We start from the raw sequence: 27,274 nt of genomic DNA on the forward strand, positions 1-27,274 counted from the left end.
GAATTGGGGGAAAAAAGTTGAATAATTGCGCGCTCTCTGATGGGCTCCTTCTCATTTTTGCTCATATTTAGTTGACAAAAACTGAAAGTCATTTGCAGGAAAAAAGCCGGAGAGGCATGTTCAGCATTCAAACAGCAAAATGCTTAGTGGTATAAGCATGAGAGAGGGAATTTGAGGATTGTATTTACAGTCACACACAGCAGTGCTCAGAGTCTGTTAGTTAGTTTGGTGTCGGGCACATAAACGAGCGATAAACAAGAGGGCATAAAAACACAAGGATGGACCGTAAAAAATGCTAATTTGTGCATCTTAGAGGTGATGAGTGCAATTTTGAGGTACTTGTGCAAAGTAAACTTCAACTGCACTACATTTTAAACAGCTATAATTACAAATATATTATAAGCCTACAAAAAACAATGCATTGTTAGAAGTTAACCCTCTGAACCCCAAGCTGTTTAAAGGCTTTTTTTTCTCTTTTTACATTTTACTCACTGTGGCCTTGTATGAATTTCAATGCGATATAAAAGTCCTGCACCTCTATAGAATCAGAATAATCATTGATGTGGGAAAAAAATATTTTGTGCAGAATAACATAATTCATAAAACATTTCTCTGATATGTATAGTTTTTCAATTTGAATTTAAATTGTCATGAATATTGGATCTCCACATGTTATACATATTGAGCTATTTGCATTCTTACAACCTCTCCTGTCCTCTCCTCTCTGATCTGTGTAAACAGCCTCTCCTGTCCTCTCCTCTCTGCTCTGTGTAAACAGCCTCTCCTGTCCTCTCCTCTCAGCTCTGTGTAAACAGCCTCTCCTGTCCTCTCCTCTCTGCTCTGTGTAAACAGCCTCTTCTGTCCTCTCCTCTCTGCTCTGTGTAAACAGCCTCTTCTGTCCTCTCCTCTCTGCTCTGTGTAAACAGCCTCTCCTGTCCTCTCCTCTCAGCTCTGTGTAAACAGCCTCTCCCGTCCTCTCCTCTCTGCTCTGTGTAAACAGCCTCTCCTGTCCTCTCCTCTCAGCTCTGTGTAAACAGCATCTCCTGTCCTCTCCTCTCTGGTCTGTGTAAACAGCATCTCCTGTCCTCTCCTCTCTGGTCTGTGTAAACAGTTTCTCCTGTCCTCTCCTCTCTGCTCTGTGTAAACAGCCTCTCCTGTCCTCTCCTCTCAGCTCTGTGTAAACAGCATCTCCTGTCCTCTCCTCTCTGCTCTGTGTAAACAGCCTGCAGTTCTGTCTGATTTTGGTGAATATTTGCCACGTGACCATTCGTCTCAGCAGAATCAATCATGGCTTCACAGTGTCGCTGAGAAACAGAATTTCATCTTTTTAACAGAATCTAATTATTCCAAACGGTTTATTTATTGTGATGTTTTAAATGAGACGTGTAGAATAAAGTGATTTTGACAGAAATATCAAAATTTTAAGCTTCGTTTTGGTTACTTTTTCTAATGGAAACTTTCGTTACCTATGATCTGTTCAAGAACTGTCGCAAAGTTCAAATGTTGCTGATAAAACCTGTTTTTACATTTTCTTTCTACAATAAACAGTGTATTTTTTCGGCGATCTTTTAAAAAAACCTTTTATACATGAGGTTCAGAGGGTTAAACCATTGTCTATCATTTTGACAACATAAACATAAACAAATTATTAGACTATTGTTATCTTTAATTGCTTTTTCATTTTAATGCCTGGTACAACGAAAGGGACATTTGTTTGGACAAATATAATGATAACAACAAAAATAGCTCATAAGAGTTTAATTTAAAAGCTGATATCTAGACATTTTCCGTGGTTTTCTTGATAAAAAAACAAAATCATTATAAAGAAAACCATGTTAAATGTCTAGATATCAGCTCTTAAATTAAACTTTTAAAACCTATTTTTGTTGTTATCATTATATTTGTCCAAACAAATTAAACTTTAGTTGTACCAGGCATTAAAATAAACAGGAAACTGAAGAAAACAAGGTTGGTCTAATCATTTTTCCATGACATATATCATCATATTGCCCCTTCAGATGTCTATGAGACATTTCCCCTTTAAACTTCTCACATGATTTTCAATATTAGACAAAAAAAGCAAAGAGTAGACCAAAGTCCTGAACAATAAATACAAATTTGTGAAGCAAAATTTTGTTTTCCACATCAAGAAACCCACAATCCTTCAGATTTAATTAGGCCAGGCTCCTCGCTTGGCTGGACTGTATAAAATAGTTTAAATTAGCTCCACCGTGAGCAGCTTCAACAGTAAAATGCTGCTGTACTTAACCCTCGGGAGTCTCCAAAAGCACCAAAGCATGACTTCTTCATCACATCCAGACGTAAAAACGTAAAGACCAAAAAAAGACACAAAAAGACACAAGATGACCAAAAAAGACACAAAATGACCAAAATAGGCACAAAATGACCAAAGAGACACAAAATGAGAAGACAGAAAAACCAAAAGAAACCCACAGAAGACACAAAATTACAAAAAAGACACAAAATAAATAAAAAAGACATAAAAAGACAAAAATGACCAAAAAAGACACAAAATGACCAAAAAAGACACAAATGACCAAAAAAGACACAAAATGAGAAGACAGAATAACCAAAAGAAACCCACAGTAGACACAAAATAACTAAAAAAGACACAACAACAGACACAAAATGACCAAAAAAGAAACAAAAAAGACACAAAATGACCAACAAAGACACAAAATGAGAAAACAGAATAACCAAAAAAAACCCACAGAAGACACAAAATGACAAAAAATACATAATATGACCAAAAAAGACACAAAATAACTAAAAAAAGACACAAAAAGACACAAATGACCAAAAAAAGACACAAAATGACCAAAAAAGACACAACAACAGACACAAATGACCAAAAAAGACACAACAACAGACACAAAATGACCAAAAAAAGAGACAACAACAGACACAAAATGACCAAAAAAAGAGACAAAAAAGACACAAAAAGACACAAATTACCAAAAAAGACACAAAATGACTTACAGAGACACGAAAATATGTGAAAATGATTCAAAAATGGACAAGCTAGCCCTATAAGACTCCATAGAGTTAAGTTACGGATCTGATTGCTTCTCCTGCTACTTGCAGCTTAAAACAAACAAATGGAAGGGAGACACACTGGTTTGCAGAATTCAAGCGATAAAGCGGCCTAACAATAGCACAGGGAGTTAGATTCACATCAGGGCAGACAATTAAAGTGGGCCTCAGTGTGTGGAAGTCTATACGTTACAGTGGGACCGGGCTAAAGATTATCTCTGACTCAGCACCTTCCTCGGCCGTCAAAGCGCCTCCAGATATTTTTCTTTCATTTCAACAAACAAAAAGAAGAATAAGGGCCATGTTTGCTTATTCTGCTGCTTGTCTTTTAATCTTATCCTTCTTCTTATTTATCTCATTGTGCCCAAACAGCCTCCTGCCTCCCTCACACCAGACGTGAAACCGTCTGACGAGTGTGAATTTTGAATTTAAGCTGCTCTTTTCTGGAGCGTGCAGACTGCCAGGCCATATGTGGCTGTTCTTTCTATTGTTGCCACGCTTAAGTCGGTATGTTTTATTACTGCTGGAGCTGAAGCGCTGTACTGTATGTTTGCTGACAACAGGCTCTTGTAAAGTCAGTCACGTGTCGGATTGTTAGCTTTGTAATAACCTTTCCTTTCATGTGTGGCTGTGCAATTTTCTTTCAGCGTGCTGATGTACCGCAGCACCTCGGATACAGAGACAAGATGACCAAAAAAGACACAAAATAACTAAAAAAAGACACAAAAAAGACACAAAAAAGACACAAAATGACCAAAAAAGACAAAAAATAACTAAAAAAGACAATAAAAAGACAAAAAAGACACAAAATAACGAAAAAAGACACATAATGACCAAAAAAAGACACAAAATGGGAAGACAGAATAACCAAAAAAACCACAGAAGACACAAAATGACAAAAAAAAAGACACAAAATGGCCAAAAAGACACAAAATTACAAAAAAAGACCAAAAAAAGACACAAAATGAGAAGACAGAATAACCAAAAGAAACCCACAGAAGACACAAAATTACAAAAAACACACAAAATGACAAAAAAAGACACAAAATAACTAAAAAAGACACAAAAAGACACAAATGACAAAAAAAGAGACACAAAATGACCAAAAAAGACAAAATGAGAAGACAGAATAACTAAAAAAAAAAACTCACAGAAGACACAAAATGACCATAAAAGACACAAAATGAGAAGACAGAATAACCAAAGAACCCACAGAAGACACACAATGACCATGTGTCATGCATGCATGATGTACTGCAGCGCCTCGGTTACAAAGCAACTCCCAGAGCAACTCAGTGACATTTTGACTGACTACAGCAAACATTTGCTATGTATATGTGTCATTATAGAGGCAATCCAGGGTTTAATTCCTCGCTATGATGTAACAGTGAAACACAAAAATAGAGCAGACTAGATTTGTCTTGCAGAGGAGATCCCTAATCTCATTAGGAACGCTGGTTCTACTCCAATCCTTTGTTTGAAATGCCTGGATTTATGTGAGATTTATAGCATAGAACCGAATTATAATTAGCAAGTTTTAAAGTTATCTAGGTCTCAAAAAAAAGGCTGAGTTTTTTTGAGAAAAAGGTGTTGCAACGATTCAACGGGATTATACAGATTTCTCCTGAAAAGACACAAAATGAGAAGAAGAAAGAAAACCACAGAAGACACAAAATAACTAAAAAAGACACAACAACAGACACAAAATGACCAAAAAGACACAAAAAGACACAAATGACCAAAAAAAGACACAAATTACCAAAAAAGACACAAAATGAGAAGACAGAATAACCAAAAGAAAACCACAGAAGACACAAAATAACTAAAAAAGACACGACACAAAAAGACCAAAAAGACACAAAAAGACACAAATGAGCAAAAAAAGACAAAATTACCAAAAAAGACACAACATGAGAAGACAGAATAAACAAAAAAAAACCCACAGAAGACACAAAATAACTAAAAAAGACACAATAACAGATACAAAATGACCAAAAAAGACACAAATGACCAAAAAAAGACACAAAATGACCAAAAAAGACACAAAATGAGAAGACAGAATAACCAAAAGAAAACCACAGAAGACACAAAATAACTAAAAAGGACACAACAACAGACACAAAATGACCAAAAAGACACAAAAAGACACAAATGACCTAAAAAAGACACAAAATGACCAAAAAAAGACACAAAATGACCAAAGAAGACAAAATGAGAAGACTGAATAACCAAAAAAACCCAACAGAAGACACAAACATTTAATAACTAAAAAAGACACAACAACAGACACAAAATTACCAAAAAGACACAAAAAGACACAAATGACCAAAAAAACCCACAAAATGACCAGAAAAGACACAAAATGAGAAGACAGAAAAACAAAAAAAAAACCCCACAGAAGACACAAAATAACTAAAAAAGACACAATAACAGACACAAAATTACCAAAAAAGACACAAATGATTTCTCCCGAATCCGTTTTAATTTGCACTGCAGTGCAAATATCAATACGGGGCGTAATGAGTGTGAAACGTCCAATAGATTCATTTGAATTGAGAGGGATAATGTGAGATCAAGCCTCACTCTATAAGACAAGTTTACAACTGTCACGGCAAGGTTAAACAATCTCTGAAAACAATCTTCTCAAACATAATGGGATGGAGGGATCGATAGGAGCTGGAAGAGGCTGCAGAAAGTAAATGATAATGAAGCTGTGCTAACATTTGAAGACACTTAAACCCCCTATTATTCGGGCCGAGATATGTCCTGAACAACTAGTGCAGAGATACGGTTTTTAAGACATTGACTGATGGAAAACAGCAGCGAGCGGTTGAAATAATCCCGAGGTCTATCAGGCTGTGTGTGTAAGAAACCCTTTGACATTAAAGTAAAGAAAGCTGGAGACAGAGACAAATGTTCTGCTACAATCTAACTTAATCAAAAAAACAGGATTTTACATTGTGTTTCGTCAATAACGTGACATTTTATTCTGAGCTGGACTCAGTTAGGACATGTCAGCGTGAAACGGAGGTGTGTGAAAAATGGAGTTTAATATGTATTTAAAAATATCAGGTAGTGTTTCTGTAAAAGGGCAAAACAGAAACCTGGATCCTGTTTAACAAAATGAGAAGAAGAAAGAAAACCACAGAAGACACAAAATAACTAAAAAAGACACAACAACAGACACAAAATGACCAAAAAGACACAAATGAGCAAAAAAAGACACAAAATGACCAAAAAAGACACAAAATGAGAAGACAGAATAACCAAAAGAAAACCACGGATGACACAAAATAACTAAAAAAGACACGACACAAAATGAACAAAAAAGACACAAAAAGACACAAATGAGCAAAAAAAGACAAAATGACCAAAAAAGACACAACATGAGAAGACAGAATAAACAAAAAAAAATCCACAGAAGACACAAAATAACTAAAAAAGACACAATAACAGATACAAAATGACCAAAAAAAGACACAAAAAAGACCCAAATTACCAAAAAAAGACACAAAATGACCAAAAAAAGACAAAATGACCAAAAAAGACACAAAATGAGAAGACAGAATAACCAAAAAACCTACAGAAGACACAAAATAACTAAAAAAGGACACAACAGACACAAAATGACCAAAAAGACACAAAAAGACACAAATGACCAAAAAGAAACCCTTTGACATTAAAGTAAAGAAAGCTGGTAGACAGAGACAAATGTTCTGCTACAATCTAACTTAATCAAAAAAACAGGATTTTACATTGTGTTTCGTCAATAACGTGACATTTTATTCTGAGCTGGACTCAGTTAGGACATGTCAGCGTGAAACGGAGGTGTGTGAAAAATGGAGTTTAATATGTATTTAAAAATATCAGGTAGTGTTTCTGTAAAAGGGCAAAACAGAAACCTGGATCCTGTTTTATGAGGTAAAGCTTCTGAGTTTGATCCAATCTGTGAGCACAGGAAAGTTATTTTTCTTTTCGAGATGGAGCAGGTTTTATCGAGTGAGGAAAACCCAGGATGGAGGTAAAATATAGAGATGATATATTAAATCTGGCTTCATGAAACAGTGGTGCAGAGAAAGAGTGCTCTAACCTGAGGTGTCATCCCGTGGCAGAGATACAGGATGGGCACGTTGTCGTTGTCGGGGCCCTGGTCCAGACACAGATCGTTCTTCAGGGAGTTTTTCAGCTGGAAGACAAAGAAAAACACACACAAAGAAACAAAATATATGAATTTTATGAGGGTAAAACCAGTAATACACTGTAAAAAAGAAGAAGTTGTTTTTACGGTAAAAAACCAGCAGCTGTGGTTGCCAGAACTTTACCGTAATAAATACGGTGCAACTTTTTTTTACTATTATGGTAAAAAGATATTAGCACTGTTTGCCACTTTATTACATTTTTACCGTATAAATACAGTTTTTCCATCAAAAGAAACGCTGTTCTGCCATATAATTGACAAGAAAATACTGTTGTTTTTACGGTAAAAAACGGCAGTTGTGGTTGCCAGATATTTACCGTAATAAATACGGTAGAACTTTTTTTACTATTACGGTAAAAAGATATTAGCACTGTTGATTTCACGTTTAAGATTGCCACTTTATTACATTTTTACCCCATATAATTGACAAGAAAATACTGTTGTTTTTACAGTAAAAAAACGGCAATTGTGGTTGCCAGAACTTTACCGTAATAAATACGGTAGAACTTTTTTTTTTTTACTATTATTGTAAAAAGATATTAGCACTGTTGATTTCACGTTTAAGATTGCCACTTTATTACATTTTTACCGTATAAATAAAGTTTTTCCATCAAAAGATATTGACTCTGTTGATTTTATGTTTAAGATTGCCACTTTATTAAATTTTTACCGTATAAATAACGTTTTTCCATCAAAAGAAACGCTGTTCTGCCATATAATTGACAAGAAAATAATGTTGTTTACGGTAAAAAAAACGGCAGTTGTGGTTGCCAGAACTTTACCGTAATAAATACGGTAGAACTTTTTTTTTTACTATTATGGTAAAAAGATATTAGCACTGTTGATTTCACGTTTAAGATTGCCACTTTATTACATTTTTACCGTATAAATACAGTTTTTCCATCAAAAGAAACGCTGTTCTGCCATATAATTGACAAGAAAATACTGTTGTTTTTACGGTAAAAAACGGCAGTTGTGGTTGCCAGATATTTACCGTAATAAATACGGTAGAACTTTTTTTACTATTACGGTAAAAAGATATTAGCACTGTTGATTTCACGTTTAAGATTGCCACTTTATTACATTTTTACCCCATATAATTGACAAGAAAATACTGTTGTTTTTACAGTAAAAAAACGGCAATTGTGGTTGCCAGAACTTTACCGTAATAAATACGGTAGAACTTTTTTTTTTTTACTATTATTGTAAAAAGATATTAGCACTGTTGATTTCACGTTTAAGATTGCCACTTTATTAAATTTTTACCGTATAAATAACGTTTTTCCATCAAAAGAAACGCTGTTCTGCCATATAATTGACAAGAAAATAATGTTGTTTACGGTGAAAAAAACGGCAGTTGTGGTTGCCAGAACTTTACCGTAATAAATACGGTAGAACTTTTTTTTTTACTATTATGGTAAAAAGATATTAGCACTGTTGATTTCACGTTTAAGATTGCCACTTTATTACATTTTTACTGTATAAATAAAGTTTTTCCATCAAAAGAAACGCTGTTCTGCCATATAATTGACAAGAAAATACTGTTGTTTTTACGGTAAAAAAACAGCAGTTGTGGTTGCCAGATATTTACCGTAATAAATACGGTAGAACTTTTTTTTATTATTACGGTAAAAAGATATCGACACTGTTGATTTTATGTTTAAGATTAAGGCATTTTATTAAATTTTTACCATATAAATAAAAAGTTTTTCCATCAAAAGAAACACTGTTCTGCCATATAATTGACAATAAAATACTTTATAAATGCCGCATAAATTAAAGATTTGACCATTAAATATTACAGTATATTTCTGTTAGAGATATGGTTTTTAGAGATTTATTGGTGTTATTTATTAAACAGTTAGAAAAAGTATTTTTTTACAAAAAATAAATGCAAAAATTATGGCTTGTTTATATATTACAGTATATTTCTCTTAGAGATGTTATAGTGTTTAGTACATTTAACAGGTAGAATTTTTTTTTTTTTTTTACAAAAAATAAAAGAAATGATGGCTTGTATATATATTAAAGTATATTTTTTCTACAAACATGGTGCCAGTGTATTTTAAAGTGAAGTATTTTTTTTTTTAAACTGTAAAAAATACTGTTTTGGCTGATATATACATGTACAGTGTTTCATTGTTACTGAAACTGAATTAACCCGTTTATCATTTTATGGTCTTTTACTGTCATGGTTTAGCAGTTTTTCACCGTAAAATCTACAGACATTTTTTACAGTGTATGACCATGCTTGCATGCTCAAAACTAAGACAGATACTTCATAATCATAATCAGCTTTTAACACCCTTTGACTCTGAGTGTTTATGCTGCAATGAATAATGGTTTCTATCTAAAACAGCAGGGTGCAGACCACTGTGAGCCCATAAAGTTGGAATAATTTTGTTTTCAGACACAATCTTCTGTTTATTCCCATTAAAATGCATCAGTAATCACAATCAAGAGATTGATTAATAAAGTTTTGAGAACATATACACTTTATCTGTCAAGAATACTAATCACATTGTCACAATCCTTTCATGGAAAGAGATATTTTATTCCAACTTTATGAGCAACAGTTTATTTAAGTCAATCACATTTAAAACACATTGCACAACTCTTCTCATGTAAACTATATTCTGCCATATTATACTCAGAGCACAAACACTAATGGATTTTGGAGCTGATGCCAATATAAGGGAGTAAAAAAAAACCCATATTAATATATTGACCAACACTCACCGGCCACTTTATTAGCTAGCAAGGTGTACCTAATAAAGTGGCCGTTGTGGTCTTCTGCTGCTTCAAGGTTGGACGTTTTGTGCGTTCACACTGCGCAAAAAATGTGTCTAAAAACAAGATAAAAACAGTAAATCTGAGGGAAATGATCTTGCTGCATGGACTGATAATTTCACTTTTCTATGTAATATAAACATGCAAATATGTGAAATGAACCATTTTCACTTTATGTGTTGATTACACTTATTAAGCCAAGCAGAAGAAGTTTCATCCCGAAAAAAAAACTTCTAACTATTTATTTTTTAGATTTTTAAACTTTGAAATGGGTCAATTTGACTCGCAACATAACAGGAGTGTTAAACAACCCACACTGCAAAAAAAGATGTGTCTAAAACAAGATAAAACACTAAATCTGAGGGAAATGATCTTGCTGCATGGACAGATAATTTACCTTGACAATTTAAGATTATTAAATCTAGAAATAAGCATGTTGTACACTTTTTTGCAGTGTAGTGTCAGAGTATATATCTACACATAAATCGCCCATAAATTTGGAATAATAAAGTTTTCAGACACAATCCTCTGTTCATTGTAGTTTCACTTTCATTGTGATATGTTTGGAAGAGACTGATTGATAAAGTTTTGAGAAGATTTACACGTTATCTGTCAAGAATAAATCACATTGTCACAATCATTTCATGAAAAGAGATTAAAAAAACTAATATTTTACTCCAACTTCATGGGCGTTTATCTAGACATTTTCCATGGTTTTGTTGAAAATAACCAAAATCCAAAAACCAAAATTTGCATGCTAATAAGCAACTAATTCATGTTGAATAAGTGTACCTTAATATAAAGTGTTACCAAAACCTTTTATAAGTTAAGTATATTTTTATGCATTATATTCTGAAAAAAAGTATTTTAGTATTTTATTTTATGTATGCCGATGCTGATATTTCATCGATTTATGTGTGATGAGCTAATATTGGTCAGGCTCTTATTATATCAGCTCTCAAAACAGGATATTTTACAGAGAAATGAGACATTTTGAGGCCCTTCAATCAGCTTCTTACTATAAATGATGAGCTCCAACATGAATAAACTGTTTTCTGCTTCAGTTTGGCTGATTTTATATGAAAGACAACATCCACAAAGTCCTAACAAAGCAGATTAGCTGAATCTAAAACTCTTACTAACTAATACCTAAATGTTGTTTTTTTTTTATTTTTCTTGCAGCTTTTTTTAAACCCATAAATATATAATGTGTAAAGATGTAAGAAGAAAAGATTTAAAGCTTAAAGTCTTTAGGGGCTTTAAGACAGGCTTTGAAATTAGCGTCTATCCATAAATTCTAAGAGATGAAAGAGATTTTAATATATAGTGGGGTTTTAAAAAGTCAGAAAAAAGATGAAAGTTTGTATTTGCCAAAGATTAAACTAAAAAAATATGTCAGTTATATTATATAATTTGTACTTATGCTGATTTAAATTTGTCTTAAAAAGTAGTAAAGTAGAGTTAAAATAGGGATTAGTGATGAAAAAACAATGATGGATTGTAATGATGGGATTATAGATTGTGATAATGGACTGTATATTTTATAAGGAAACTATTTAAGACACTATCCAGATAAAGGAAAAAAACATCTGAAAGTGTTTGGTGAGGTGAAATAAATGTTGTGTACTGGACGATGAATAATGGTAACTGATATTTCCTGTGCGGCGTCCAGTCCTCAGATAAAATCTCTCTCAGTGAGAGCAGGAAGCTGCATCTACCACCTGCTCTCCTCGACTCTACGCTTCATTATTTCCTCTACGGGGGAAAAACTATTATCCAAAAATTAAGCACAGCCCGCTGCGGTGCTCAATGTGGGGATGAAAATGTATTCTCACGGTTTGGACAGGTGTTTTTAAACCGAAAAAGAGAAAAGGATGTTTAAATCCCACAATAGAAATGTCACGTCAGCCTGGCATATTGTCAGAGATTCACATAAAGAGAATATAAATATTAAAGGATATTTACAGAAGTAAGCCTGAAAACATCTGAATCATACTTTGAATCCTCTTGAATCCATTTTTCGCTTTGTAGAAATGTAAATCAGCAGCGTTACGCCTAATGAACATGACTCAGAGTTTGGAGGCCCAGAGGGTTATTCATGTGCATCATGACAAAGGTCTGGCTGATTGTGAGATACAAACGGCGCCGCGGGGAGCTGCAGGGATGGTGGTTTGAGTGGGGGAGTGAATTAGATAAAGATGTGAGATCAGAAGAACACAACGAGGGGATGATTCAGCTCCCCATTGGCTCAGAGGATGTCTACTTCAATCTGATTATCAGTAAATCCACAGGCAGCACATGGTCCCGTGCAACAGCTAGGAAAAACAAAAAGGAAATATGCAAAAAAAAAGGAAATATGCAACAGTGACACCTGTGGGGAAGACATTAGCTTAAAGTGAATCAGCATTTAGAGCAGGGGTCTCAAACTCTAATTACCTGGAGGCCGCTGGAGGCAGTATCAAAATGACCAAATAAAAGACACGAAATTACTAAAAAAAGACACAAAATGACTGAAAAAACACTAAATTACTTTAAAAAAAGGCACAAAATGACCAAAAAAAGACACAAAATGACAGAAAATAACCTAAATTACTTAAAAAAAGACACAAAATTACTTAAAAAAACCCACAAAATGGCCAAAAAAGACACAAAATTACAAAAAAGACACAAAATGACGGAAAAAAACTAAATTACTTAAAAAAGACACAAAATTACTAAAAAATACGCAAAATGTCAGAAAAAAACCTAAATTACTTAAAAAAAGACACAAAATTACAAAAAAAAAACCCCATACAAAATTACCCAAAAAAGACAGTGAGGTTTTGAATGCAGGACTTTTATTTGCACTGCAGTAATTTCACAGTGTTGTATTAGTACTTTTACGTAAGTAAGAGATCTGAATACTTCTTCCACCACTGTAAAACTGAAAAAAGACACGGTGGGTGTCCCTGTGACTCACTACGGCTGAGTCCTTGTCACAGCAGACAAGGGTTTGAATCCTCCCCGAGGTCTCTCTGCTGCATGTCTCCTTCCCTTCTCTCTGTCACTCCTCAATAAAAAAGCAGGATATTACATCTCCTCATAGCACCACAACAGGCTCGGCAAGATGGACATTGTCCATCACTGATGAGTGACAGTCATCGACCACGGAGCCTCACATTAGGATTTATAAGCTCCTGTCCTACTTCTGACTATTGTGCTCATATAATGCATCAAATAGGCGGTTTGCAATTCGGGTATAGTTGCTTATTAATATATATTCTGTGGACCGGCTCTCATATTGGGTCGAGAGGGTGCATATTAAAAAATCCTGACCTGTGCATGGCTAATAGGGAGGAAAAACAGCCCGAGGAAAGACTGAGTGAGTAGGTGGGGACTCAAGTGGCAAAAAATAAAACCAGTAATTAATCTCCATTATGCATGTATATACAAAGTCATAAAAAAAACAACAATGCAATGCTTCACAGTGGACATTGTCATATGCCAATTTGGCAGACATCCGCAGAGCCGAACACGACAAACCCATCAAATGCATGTCGCAAATATAGAATAATGAGGTCATCTGACTGGGAGAAATGAATGTAATGAGGCCGGCCTATTTCCTCCCTATATCCGTCCACAATTTGTCAGACTGTAATAAAAAGAAAAAAAAGCATCCATACAACAGAAAGCCGTGCCATAATACTGCGGTCTGCGTGTCACTGTGTATTAGGGTGCAGCACAGTGATGTGAGGTGGGAGGACCGTGGAGAAAAAGCTGTTTGAGAACAACTAGGAACGGGCAAATAGAAACACTGCCAGGCCTGTTGGCTGTCACTTTCTCTGGCTTGGTGCACTAATAAAATCCTGCTGCAGAGCCCTCAAGTGGGAAATACTACATCTATATTTAAAGTACGCCTTAATTCATCTATATATGTATCTATTTTCATCACATTAATCCGACAGAAAATTGTTTTCCTGTGACTTGTGAGGTGCGAAGGGAAGAGTCTGCAGCCAACCTGCTCTTTGTCAACTGTTTGTGCTCCTGACAGCAGCCATCCGCATCCCAACACAACGGATTAAAATGATTTGCTCAGGCACGCTTTAGACTTGTTTTGGCTTTTGCAGATGCTGAGTTGCATTTGGGATGAAGCTAGTGGCGGCGGCGGCGGGCGGCGGCTGAGGGCTTACTACTCCGTATGCGATGGTGTCGCTGTACATCCTCATCTCGGGGTAGATGTTGACCAGGTACCAGCGGAAAGTTTTACACTGCAGCCTCTTCCTCAGAGCCTTCCTCTCAGAGATATCGCCAATATCAATCCCCGGGTCCTGGGAACAAGCCACACACACACACACACACACACACACACACACACACACACACACACACACACACACAGAGAAGAACACACAGATGCACACAAAGCATAAAAATTGATTAACTGTAGCTAGTGGAGAAGCAAATCAGATAATGGGCCATTGTGCAGCCATTTGTTGTGAATTTGAATAGCTTCTGGAGGGTTTTTGATTTTTTTCCTGTTCCGACTTAAAAACCAACCACTGGACGATTCCAGCTGTCACATCACACAGTTACAACAGAAGTTTATTCAACAGAGCTAGGATTAAAGTAGTGGCTTCCAACTTCCAACTTACTTTTCAGGTCGAGATTGAACATAAAAACATCATCAATTTACAATGATCAAACATTTTTTTAACATAAACCACATAAGAGTATATTCATCTATTATTTAGTTCATTTAGCGCTTTTAAATCTAAACTGAGATTACTTGAGGACGACTCTATAACATGTACGTGTTTTTCATAATCTGTTTGTAAATGTAATCATTTTTGCTTTTTTTGTTTGTCCTTGGTTTGTGTTTTTAAAAGTGTAATTCTGTTAATGTTATTGGTAATTTTGCCCTATTTTGGGGTATTTTGTGGGTCATTTTGTGTCTTTTTTTTGGTAATTTTTACATCTATTTTTGGTCAATTTGTTTCGATTTCGATAATTTTTCTGTCTTTTTTGGTAATTTTTACATCTATTTTTGGTCATTTTGTGTCTCATTTTTACTTTTTACAGTCATGGAAACAAAAAGAAAATGAATTTTTAAATGAAAAACGAGTGAATTATCCTCATTGAACCTGATCTGTGAGAGGTAAAGAACACCATTGCACTAAATATTGATTGAAATGGTTAGTAATGGAGTTAATGATGAATTATAAACAAATTTTATTTGGATTTTTTTTGTTTTTGACACTTTTGGACAATTAAACATTAATTAAACATCAAATTAACCCACAAACGAGAAATAAATATAACAGGAGGATTAAACAACATTCTTAAAACATTGAATATTTCATATTTTTAAAAAAAGCAAAAGACAGAAAAGTCTAAAAAAAAGTTAATATGGTCCATTTGGAAATATAGTTAATAAACCAGTGAAGACACAGAATAAAGCTGTTTTGCATTAAATATCTGCATCTGCAGACAGGACGTCCCAGAGAGCTGCAGACTGAGCTGCTGCTGATGTTTGCTCAGTGTGTTTCTCTGATGAATTAAGGATCCAGATGTTCAGGAGGTTTTTACTGGAGCTGGATTATCTGCAGAGGTCTCCTCCTCTCCAAAACAAACGGAGCCGCTGATTAAAACCAGTAAAAACACTGAATAAAGGATTTTCCACAACAACAATAGAAAATCCGTGCTATGCTGCTTGGTGGACAGCTGCTGCTAACTCAGCGTGTTCCTCAGATCCAGACGTCCCATGACTAAGATCCTTTATCCTGTTAACTACATGGAGTTTTGGGCTATTTTGTCCATTTTTGAATCCTTTCCATCCTGCCTGTATACACCACTTAAAACATGTTTAAATGTCATGTTGGTATATTTTTTTTCACCTATATGACCTAATAATAATTGATTTTTTTCTAGTGGGACTCGATTTTATTTTTGTCTTGTGTGTTTAGCGTAACAATTTTGGTCATTTTGTGTATTTTTTAGTCATTTTTTGTCTTTGTAAGTCGTTTTGTGTCTTTTTTTGTCATTTTGTGTCTTTTTTTTGGTCATTTTGTGTCTTTTTTTAGTCATTTTGTGTCTTTTTTTAGTCATTTTGTGTCTTTTTTTGGTCAATTTTGGTCATTTTGTGTATTTTTTAGTCATTTTGTGTCTTTCTGTGTCTTTTTTGTGCCTTTTTTGACCATTTTGTGTCTCTTTTTTAGTAATTTTGTGTCTTTCTTTGGTCATTTTGTGTCTTTTTTTTGTCATTTTGTGTCTGTTTTTGGTCAATTTTGGTCATTTTGTGTATTTTTTGGTCATTTTGTGTATTTTTTAGTCATTTTGTGTCTTTCTGTGTCTTTTTTAGTTATTTTATGTCTTTTTTGGGTCATTTTGTGTCTTTTTTAGTCCTTTAGTCCAATATAAAATGTGGTTTTGAATCTTTTTTTTACTTCCAAAACACTATCATGCTCATTAAGAATTTTAAATGTTGCAAATGTGAACAAAGGTGTCAAATCTAACATATAAGAGGGTTCCATCCAGTTCTATCATTTTATACTAAATATATTTGAGCTTGTCTCCAGTTTTACTTGGTATATCATCATCAAACTGAAACTGGCCTCATGGAGTTTACAGCCAGAACTTTAGAGGTAAATTTACAGTAGGGCTCCACGCTGCTTTGTTTTCTAGTCTGGATGGAGTCAACAAGTCTGGATTATTTGGAGCTTTTGGAGACTACAGAGGGTTAAAATATAGAGATCAATAGAGCCAAAAAGTAAAAATGTGGATTGTTGGAAACATTTTGGCTGCAATGCAATATAGCACTCAACAAATAAACATAATCTGGTCATTTTTAGACGTTTTTATGTGAAAATGTTACATAATAAACCTTCAAGGATCTCAGTGTTTCTTCCACATCACTGGTTTATCTCCCTTTAATACTTAAGAGCTACATTTGCTGTTGCTAATGTGACTTTCTGGTACTCAAAGACATCAAAACGTGAACTCGGGTGGACTTCATATGAACGCTGGCACCGTGTTGATTTTCACGCTCTCAGAGGTAAATTAACACTGACAATTTAGCTGTGTAGTTAATTCAGGGGGCTAAAGCTGGGGCTAAATTTCATGCTTCTTGAGTACAGACTCTGTTAAACGCCTCATTATTGACTGAATGAATTGCCTGCAGATGTTCATCTATTCATAACGTGGATTTACATATTCAAACAGATTATGCAGGAGAAGGAAAAAAGCTTCAGTGAGCAAACATTTAACTTAGCCTTTGAGGGATGCTGCATTTAACGTAAGACGACATGGTGCGGATATTTACTTTAATTTACTGAATCCAGTTCAAGATCAAATGAAAATCGGCATCTTCTAAAAAAAAACAACACAGAAATATCACACTAAAACAGCCGTAAACACACGAGGCAGCATGCAACATTTACATGTTCTATCAGTTAGATTTGTGTGATTCTGCAAACTGTGAAACACTTTGTACCATTTTATGAGCTGTTGACATTGCAAATTCCTTTACTCAACATCTCAAATAACACAATAAAGCCTCAAATAAGAGATGCAGAAGAATAAACTGCAAATCCATAATTTAATAGAATTAATTATGTACATCTTTCTTCCATTTTTTCCTTTCTGAATTCATTATTCTGCTCCTAGGTCACAAAACAAATACTTTCTTTAACCCTTTGATGCACAACATGGTCTAAAGTGACCCGACTGAGTTTTTATATTCTATATCTTTGCAATAAATTTATTTCATCATTCAGTATTGCAGGTTTTCCTCAAATAACTTGTTTTTTAATCATCATACATCCTAATTTTTGTGTCTTTTTTGGTCATTTTGTGTCTTTTTTGTGTCTTTTTCTATTTCTTTTTTGGTTATTTTGTGTCTATTTTGTAATTTTGTGTATTTTTGTGTCTTTTTTGGTAATTTTGTGTCTTTTTTGGTAATTTTGTCTTTTTTGGTCATTTGTGTCTTTTTTGGTAATTTTTGTGTCTTTTTTGTCATTTTCTGTCTTTTTTGGTCATTTTGTGTCTTCTATGTTTTCATTTCTTACTTTTTGAATAAAAACCCTTTTTTTCACCCCTTCTCTTCTAATGCACGAGGTCATTTTTGACCCATGTTGTGCATTAGAAGGTGTTTATATGTTGTCACCAATTTAAAACCTGACAAAGAAGACACAAATATTAACTATCCTATTTTGTTAAATTGGTGTTTTTTTTCCAATGGAAATTATTATTTGGTGGCTCTAATAAGTCTCAAATGTTAAAATATGTGATTTTCCAATGTAATCTGGTGGTTCTAACAACTCTTTTAAAGTTAAACCTTCAAAATAAGACAAACATAGCTACACATATACTCAAATTGTAAATTTTTTGTATCACCTTTTTGTATCATTACGCTTCTAATGCACAAGGTCATTTTTGACCTATGTGTGTAAACTTGATGTAATAATACAAAAAAACATTTTTCTTCATAAAGTATGAAAGAAAAAATGGATAGCATGATCTGTTGTAATAAAAAAAAAGATATTCACACACACAGCAGCATGAAATAACATAAAAAAGGAATGCAGGTCATTTTTGACCCATGTTGTGCATTAGAAGGTGTTTATATGTTGTGCATCAAAGGGTTAATGAATCTCAAGAATTTTTATTGTCACCCTGGAATTTTGTCCCTGCTAATGTCTCCTTTTAGACTATTTCATTGTAACATATTAAGCATTTATCTATTCCATGGCACGTATTTAATTCAGAGTGTTCTGTAGGTAACAGAAGCCTTGTGGAGGTGTCGGGACCTGATTCAACTCAACATCTGCGATGGGAGGAGTGCAGCTGATAACAGATGACACTCAACCCTGTGACATTTAGATTAGGTGGCTGCAGGATGGAGCTGCTGTAGCTTTATGATTATATCATATTTATTCATATTTGTGGGCTTGTGCATCATTTTTTTTCCACATCTGACTAGGACTTCTGTGTGAAAGCTTCCTTTGGATTATGACGCAAAAGGCTGCAACAGCAAATCCTTCGTATAGGTAACATAAAAATAACCGACTCCTGAGCTCTCGCCTTGTGTCAATTAAAGCCTGTAGCCAGTTCACGGCTGACATCTGACATTTGAAAAGTGGGACACAAGTATATATACTGAGGGTTGTGTTAGTGAGGTCGAGAGTTCAGGAAGTTCAGCACGCTGTGTAATACCTCAGCTGGAATAACTTTCTAATGACGCAGCCCAGCCGCCAATAAATGTTGGTACACTGCAAAAAACATGAAGCTTACCAAGTATTTTATTCTTATATCGAGCAACAGTATCTTAATTATACTGTTTTGAGTATAATTGAGTAATAAGGTTTGTTACTTCTCTTTTAAGGACATGTATTGACCGAAATAAACGGAAACGAAAGATTTATATACTGACCATAGCTTTATTTTCTCATCTACACTGCAAAAAACATAAGGCTTACCAAGTATTTTCTTCTTATATCTAGCAATATTATCTTAATTATCTTGTTTTAAGTATAATTTACCTACTGACCAGCTTTATGTTCTTATCTACACTGCAAAAAACATGAAGCTTACCAAGTATTTTCTTTTTATATTGAGCAACAGTATCTTAAGTATTATACTGTTTTGAGTATAATTGAGTAATAAGGTTTGTTACTTCTCTTTTAATGACATGTATTGACCGAAATAAACGGAAACGAAAGATTTATATAATGACCATAGCTTTATTTTCTCATCTGCACTGCAAAAACATGAAGCTTACCAAGTATTTTCTTCTTATGTCTAGCAATAAAGGGATAGTTTCTTTCCTCGAGCTATCACCACTATAAATACTCTGAAAAATTTGATCCACACACAACCTTCACCTGTCTTCTATATCTGCTGTGTCCTGTTTTTAAGGTACATTCAGTATTTTTTTGCCATTCAATTATTTATTCTTGCTGTGATATTTTATACATTTTATACCTCTATACCTTATTGTTCTTAAGTGTTTGTGTGTTGTTGTTCTTAATTTGTTTTATGCACTATGGGAGTTGCACTCCCATGCACTATTCTATTCTACTCTATAGTATCTTAATTATCTTGTTTTGAGCATAATTTACCTACTGACCACAGCTTTATGTGCTTATTTTAAGCACAAAAATTTTTCAAACAAAAATGAGTGAATAACCTCTTCACAGGGATTTCAGTCTTGTGTAAAGACTTGTTTTTAGGATTGACATTGTGAGCTTTCTCATGCTTTTCAATCTATTTAACTGTTGAATATGGTGAGTTTTTACCTAAAATATTGGTTCCAGTTGAGAGTTTTAGTTGCATGTAGTTTGAATGATATTTCAAAAACCACCAAAACGTGCTCGTTTCAAGTATTTCTGGCTTATTTTAATGTCACGACAGTCGGGTTATTCAAACCACAATTGCTTAAAATAAGTATATTTGGATTTATTTCAAGACATCGTTGTTTTTTCCAGTGCCTAGATATTTTTTACTTGTTTAAAGAATTTAAAATTTTAATTTGACAGATGGATCACAATTTTATGCTTAATTTTGTTTACTTTTTCTCACTTCTTTGTAACCTATGAACCATTCAAGGACTATCGGAAAGTTCAAATTTCCATTATAATGCCTTTTTACTCTATGACGAACGGTGTATTTTTGGAGAATTAGATGGTTAATGAAGTTTATTCAACATATTTTGGAAGTCACGACAGTTTTCCTGGAGTCAATAATCACCGACTCATCAAACTTAAAACTGAATATTACGTATCCATGACTTGCATGTGAACTCACCTCCACAGGAATATTCCAGGCCATGTTCACGTGGCTTACAACCTCTCCTGTCCTCTCCCCTCTGCTCTGTGTAAAAGTTCTGTTTGATTTCATGTTTTTAACAGCATCTAGTTACTCCAAATGGTTTATTTATGATAATATTATTAATAACCCATGTAGAATAAAGTGATTTTGACAGAAATATCACAATTTTAAGCTTCATTTTGTTTACTTTTTCCTCACTTCTTTGTAACCTTTGATCCATTCAAGGACTGTCGGAAAGTTAAAATTTCAATTATAATGCCTGTTTACTTTCTATGATATACGGCAGGGGTCTCAAACTCAAATTACCTGGGGGCCGCTGGAGGCAGTATCAAAATGACAGAAAAAAAACTAAATTACTTACAAAAGAAACAAAATGACCAAAAAAACCCCACAGAAAAACAAAAAAGTAATTAAAGGGACCTTCCACACACAACATGGTAAAGTGCCATTCATATAAAACTCACATTAAACTTTTATATCAAGGTGGGGGCCACAAAATATCGTCACGAGGGCCGCAATTGGCCCGCGGGCCGCCAGTTTGAGGCCCATAACATACGGTGTATTTCTGGTGAATTAGAGGGTAAATAAAGCTTGTTCATCATATTTTGTGTCTTGTACCTTTTTCCTGAAGTCAATATTCACCAACTCATCAAACTTAACACTGAATATTACGTATCCATGACTTGCACATGAACTCACCTCCACAGGAATATTCCAGGCCATGTACACGTGGCTTTTAAACTCGTCCATCCAGACTTCTGCCACTCTGAGGGCGTTCCTCCGTACGTGGGACGTCAGGTCCTCGGTGTACGGTTTGTGAGCGCGCTCTATGTGGGCGATGCGAGCACAAGGCAGGACCTCCACGCTGCCGCCACACTGCCACACCTGGTTTATACACACAACAACAACAAGGAGAAGAGATGATTATCATGCATCTGCAGTAACAGCATTGCAATCGGCTTCAGATCTGTTTTAGGAAATCAGAAAGTCGCAAAACACAGACAGACAGACACAGCTGCAGCGAAGGCTGCACAGATGTTGCTGTGACACACTGCTGCACCTCCTGCTACTGAGAAGTCAGCCTGAAATTATGTTTGGAGTTTACTTTCTGAAGCAAAAAGTTTCTGGAAAGTTTAATTTCTTTTCCTGTAATCAAATTGAATCTTATGAAAAACACAATTTTACTGCCGATTTTATAAACTTGCTGGAAAATGTTATTTTGTTTGGAGACTTTGGAGAGAAAAGGTGTGTCTAAAAACCTGATAAAACACTAAATCTGAGGGAAATGATCTTGCTGCATGGACAGATAATTTACCTTGACAAGATTTCTTAAATTAAGATTATTAAATCTAGAAATAAGCATGTTGAACGCTTAACCTTTTGGAGTTTGGGGCTTTTCTGCTGGTTTTTGACTCCTTTTCATTCTGTCTGTATAAACGACTTAAAAATGTTCACCATGCTGTGTTGGTATCATTGTTTTCAGCACAACCTCAACTATATGACCTGATTATTATTTTTTAATTTTGACTTATTGGACCAACATGTTGAACACAAAAACACACCAAAACACACACAAAAAATGACAAAAAAACACACAAAAAACATAAAAAACACAATAATATTACAAAAAACACATAAAAATACACAAAACACACATAAATTACACAAAAAAATACAAAAACACACAAAGAAAACATTTAAAAAAAACACAATAAATTACTAAAAACATAAAAACACAGAAATCAAACACACAAAAAAACAAAAAAACACATAAAAACACAAAAAAATGACAAAGAAACACAAAAACACACATAACGCACAAAAAATTTGCAATTATTTGCAAAAAAACTGAAAAAATTACAAAAAACATATAAAACCACACAAAAACATTAAACACAAAATGTTGCATTAAAAATGATTTGAAATGCTGAATGCACACTGCAAAATAAAAAAAAAATCTCTGCAATCTCTGCAAAAATCGCTGCTTGCAGCTTTAATTTATCTTGTTTTAAGAGTTAATTTCTTATTCTAAGTGTTCAACATGCTTATTTCTAGATTTAACAATCTTAATTTAATAAATCTTGTCAAGTGAAATTATCTGTCCATGCAGCAAGATCATTTCCCTCAGATTTAGTGTTTTATCTTGTTTTAGACACAACTTTTTTGCAGTGAACTGTTCTACTTTTCTCATCACTCAGCGTCGTTTTCTTGTCTTTGTGCACATTTTTTTAAGTGCCAGTAACTCTGTTCGACTCCTAGCAGCAGACTGTAACTGGGGCTGAGAGCCGTGGGGAGGATCCCTCACCGCGTCTGCAGCGAGCCGTGATGGGATCACTTCCAGGCTGCTTCAAGCACGTTTGGCCAACAAGCAGAGGCCCTTCATCATCACCTCTGCAGCCTACTGTATCCTTGACTGTGAGGAGGGAATCCCTGCGGTGGGAAACGTAATGTCCCGGCGCCTGAGAGGAGCAGCCCGAGTCCTTGATGACTAAACGCCAGTGGCTCTTACTCCTCACATAATGAAGACCTCTGGGAGGCTCCAGACCTGGGAGCAGGCTGCTCGGCAAACTTTCCATGACTGTGGTACCTCGACCCAGCAAACGGTGGTAATAAAAGACTTCTCCATGACGACAGAACAGCAATTTTGTTAAATATATTTTATGGGGGCGTCCCGGTGGCTCACTGGTACTGAGTCCGTGTCGCAGTGGAATTGAGTTTGAATCCGGCTCGAAGTCCCTTTGTTGCACGTCTTCCAATCTTTCTATCCTCTCTGTCACTGTCCAATAAAGCATGCAAACGCCCCCAAAATCTGATATATATACACTGCAAAAAAAGGTGTGTCTAAAAACAAGATAAAAACGCTAAATTTGAGGGAAATGATCTTGCTGCATGGACAGATCATTTCACTCGACAAGATTTCTTAAATTAAGATTATTAAACCTAGAAATAAGCATGTTGAACACTTAAAATAAGAAATTAACTCTTAAAACAAGATAAATTAAAACTTTAGATTTAGAAGTGTTAGATAATTTATCTTGTTCTTCTTATCTATAGTTGTTTTCTTAACTTTCTTCTTAAGTTTTTTCCTAAGATAGAACTTGAGAACAAATTAGATTCTTAGATTTCTTCTCATATTTCTTAAATAACTAAATTACTTAAAAAAGACACAAAATGACCAAAAAAAGACACAAAATTATTTAAAAAAAGACAAAATGACCAAAAAAGACACAAAATGACCAAAAAAGACACCAAATTATTTAAAAAAGACACAGAATTACCACAAAAAAAAGACACAAAATGACCAAAAAAAGACACAAAATGACCAAAAAAGACACAAAATTAACAAAAAAGACACAGAATTACCAAAAAAGACACAAACCGACCAAAAATAGATGTAAAATTGACCACTAAAAAGACAATGATGAAATTAACTCTTAAAACAAGATAAATTAAAGCTGCCAGCAGCGATGAACTTGCCCGAGCAGAGTGACCTGATGATTATTTATTACTTACCAAGATAAAAAAAACTTTAGATTTAGAAGTGTTAGATAATTTATCTTGTTCTTCTTATCTATAGTTGTTTTCTTAACTTTCTTCTGAAGTTTTTTCCTAAGATAGAACTTGAGAACAAATGAGATTCTTGGAAACGAAGTTCTTAGATTTCTTCTCATATTTCTTAAATAACTAAATTACTTAAAAAAGACACAAAATGACCAAAAAAGACACTAAATTACAAAAAAGACACAAAATTATTTAAAAAAGACACAAAATTACCAGAAAAAGACACAGAATTACCAAAAAAGACACAAACCGACCAAAAATAGATGTAAAATTGACCACTAAAAAGACACAATGATGAAATTAACTCTTAAAACAAGATAAATTAAAGCTGCAAGCAGCGATGAACTGGGCCGAGCAGAGTGACCTAACAATTATTTATTACTTACCAAGATAAAAAAAACTTTAGATTTAGAAGTGTTAAATAATTTCTCTTGTTCTTCTTATCTATAGTTGTTTTCTTAACTTTCTCCTTAAGTTTTTTCCTAAGATAGAACTTGAGAACAAATGAGATTCTTGAAAACAAAGTTCTTAGATTTCTTCTCATATTTCTTCACAACTTTAAGAGAAGCCCTCATCATTATGAACATATTATTTAAGTAGGCCAAGTTACTGAAACCACGTCCTTACTATTATTACTTTTAGATGGAAGTTCTCATGTTATTCTCATGCCAGGGATCCTAAGTTAAGAATCTAAGAACTTCCTAAGTGAGAAAAATAAAAAAGTTCCTAAGACAAACAAAAAAATGGTGAATTGCATTTAAGAACATTCTAAGGAACATCTTTCTTTTTTCTTTAGAATTTAAGTTAAATCTTAAGAACAATTTTGTGAATCCGGCTCCAGGTGGTTAAATACCAAATTTCTTCTCATATTTCTTAAATAACTAAATTACTTAAAAGACACAAAATGACCAGAAAAAGACACAAAATGACCAAAAAAGACACAAAATGACCAAAAAAGACACAAAATTATTTAAAAAAGAGACAAAATTACAAAAAAGACACAAAATTATTTAAAAAAGACACAAAATTGCCAAAAAAAAGACACAAAATTGCCAAAAAAAAGGACACAAAATGACCAAAAAATACACAAAATTACAAAAAAAGACACAAAATGACTGAAAAAAATACACAAAATGAACAAAAAAAGACAAAAAATTACTTTAAAAAAGACCCAAAAGGACTGAAAAAAGACACAAAATGACCAAAAAAATACACAAAATGACAATTTTGTGAATCCTGCCCCAGGTGGTTAAATACCAAATTGACTAATGTGGGACTTTGTGAAACTGGTCATTATTGGTCATGAAGCAGCATAATAAGCTGTAATGTAGTTGCACGATGCAACCGCACACCGTCAGTGCACATCCACTAAAATGCTTATTTTTTGCCACCGACAGGCTCAGGTTGGTATTATTAGTTTTCGACAACATTAATGAAAGATGCTAAGCCGCGTTGGGAAACCTCTCGAGATGACTCGCTGTGGGAATATGAGACAGACTTGGAGAGACGAGAGCGGGAAGAGTTGGAGTAGAGAAAGCGTGGCTGTTATCTAAAAGATTTTCAATGTCATGGCTGAATATAGAAATGATTTCCACAGTGTCTTGGTGAGGTCTTTGAATTCAATGGCCCGTATTTATTTAAGCCAGGGAATACAGATGAAGAGCTGCTATGAATTGAGAGACAAAGAAAAGGAGAGAAGGGGGGTGAAGCCCAGGAGAGGGGGGGCTCCTGGGGGAGCTGTGACCCTCTGACCACAGAAGAAGAAAGCCTGCGTGCACAGAGTCGGACCTGTTGCTGCACGATGTTCAGATTTCTGAATGAGACTTGAACAATGTGCTTGAGCAGGGGTCTCAAACTCTAATTACCTGGGGGCCGTTGGAGGCAGTATCAAAATGACCAAAAAAAGACAAACAATTACTTAAAAAAGACACAAAAGGACTGAAAAAAGACACAAAATGACCAAAAAAGACACAAAAGGACTGAAAAAAGACACAAAACTATTAGAAAAAGACACAAAATTATTTAAAAAAGACACAAAATTACCAAAAAAGACAGAATTACCAAAAAAAGACACAAAATGACAGAAAAAAACTAAATTTCTGAAAAACACACAAAATGATCAAAAAAAGACACAGAATTACCAAAAAAGACAAAAAAATATTAAAAGACACAAAATGACCCAAAAAGACACAAAATTATTAAAAAAAGACACAAAATGACCCCCAAAAAACCCAAATTACCAAAAAAGACACAAAATTATTAAAAAAAGACACTAAATGACAAAACAAAGACACAAAATGACAGAAAAAAATAAATTACTTAAAAAGACACAATGATCAAAAAAAGACACAAAATTATTTAGAAAATACACAAAATGACCCCAAAAAGACACAAAACTATTAAAAAAAGACACAAAATTACCAAAAAAAGTAAATAAAGGGACCTTCCACACACAACACGGTAAAGAAAACACTACTTCTCTGTAGGGTCCTTTCTATAATGCTGTTGGACACTTATGATAACATTATGAGCCTTTCAGTGGAGAAAAGAAGCACTTTAGTGGATGAAACATTACATTGAAGCTACGCGATTGTCCTTGAAGTCCATTTCACGGCTGCAGGTTACATCACTCTCACTCAATACACCAAGTAATTGTTGTCAAGCCTTGTCAATTACACACAAAACACTAGAATATAAGGTCCAGGTTGAAAAATACCAATGTTCCCCTTTAATCACATAATTAGCTTTCCCCATACATTTCCCTTTAACATGCAATGGAGCATTAAATGTGCTGGTTATGGTTATTTATATAACTCTTTCATGTGTTCTTTAACAGCCCCTAATCGCTCGTATCAGTTATTAACATTT

At 34.3% G+C, this 27,274-nt stretch overlaps 1 protein-coding gene across 2 annotated transcripts in view; it reads right to left on the reverse strand.

Moving 5' to 3' along the window:
- The window catches only part of galnt18b (UDP-N-acetyl-alpha-D-galactosamine:polypeptide N-acetylgalactosaminyltransferase 18b), a 161,138-nt gene that overhangs the window by 14,062 nt on the left and 119,802 nt on the right, over positions 1 to 27,274 (reverse strand). For both annotated transcript variants that reach the window (XM_059347891.1, XM_059347889.1), the window contains exons 7-9: positions 21,545 to 21,730; positions 14,212 to 14,349; positions 7,145 to 7,240 (exon numbers count right to left, since the gene is read on the reverse strand). In XM_059347891.1, coding sequence (XP_059203874.1) covers positions 7,145 to 7,240; positions 14,212 to 14,349; positions 21,545 to 21,730 — 420 coding nt within the window. The remainder of the gene's footprint in view (positions 1 to 7,144; positions 7,241 to 14,211; positions 14,350 to 21,544; positions 21,731 to 27,274) is intronic.

This window comes from Centropristis striata, chromosome 2 (genome assembly GCF_030273125.1).
Source record: "Centropristis striata isolate RG_2023a ecotype Rhode Island chromosome 2, C.striata_1.0, whole genome shotgun sequence".
Lineage (NCBI taxonomy): Eukaryota > Metazoa > Chordata > Actinopteri > Perciformes > Serranidae > Centropristis > Centropristis striata.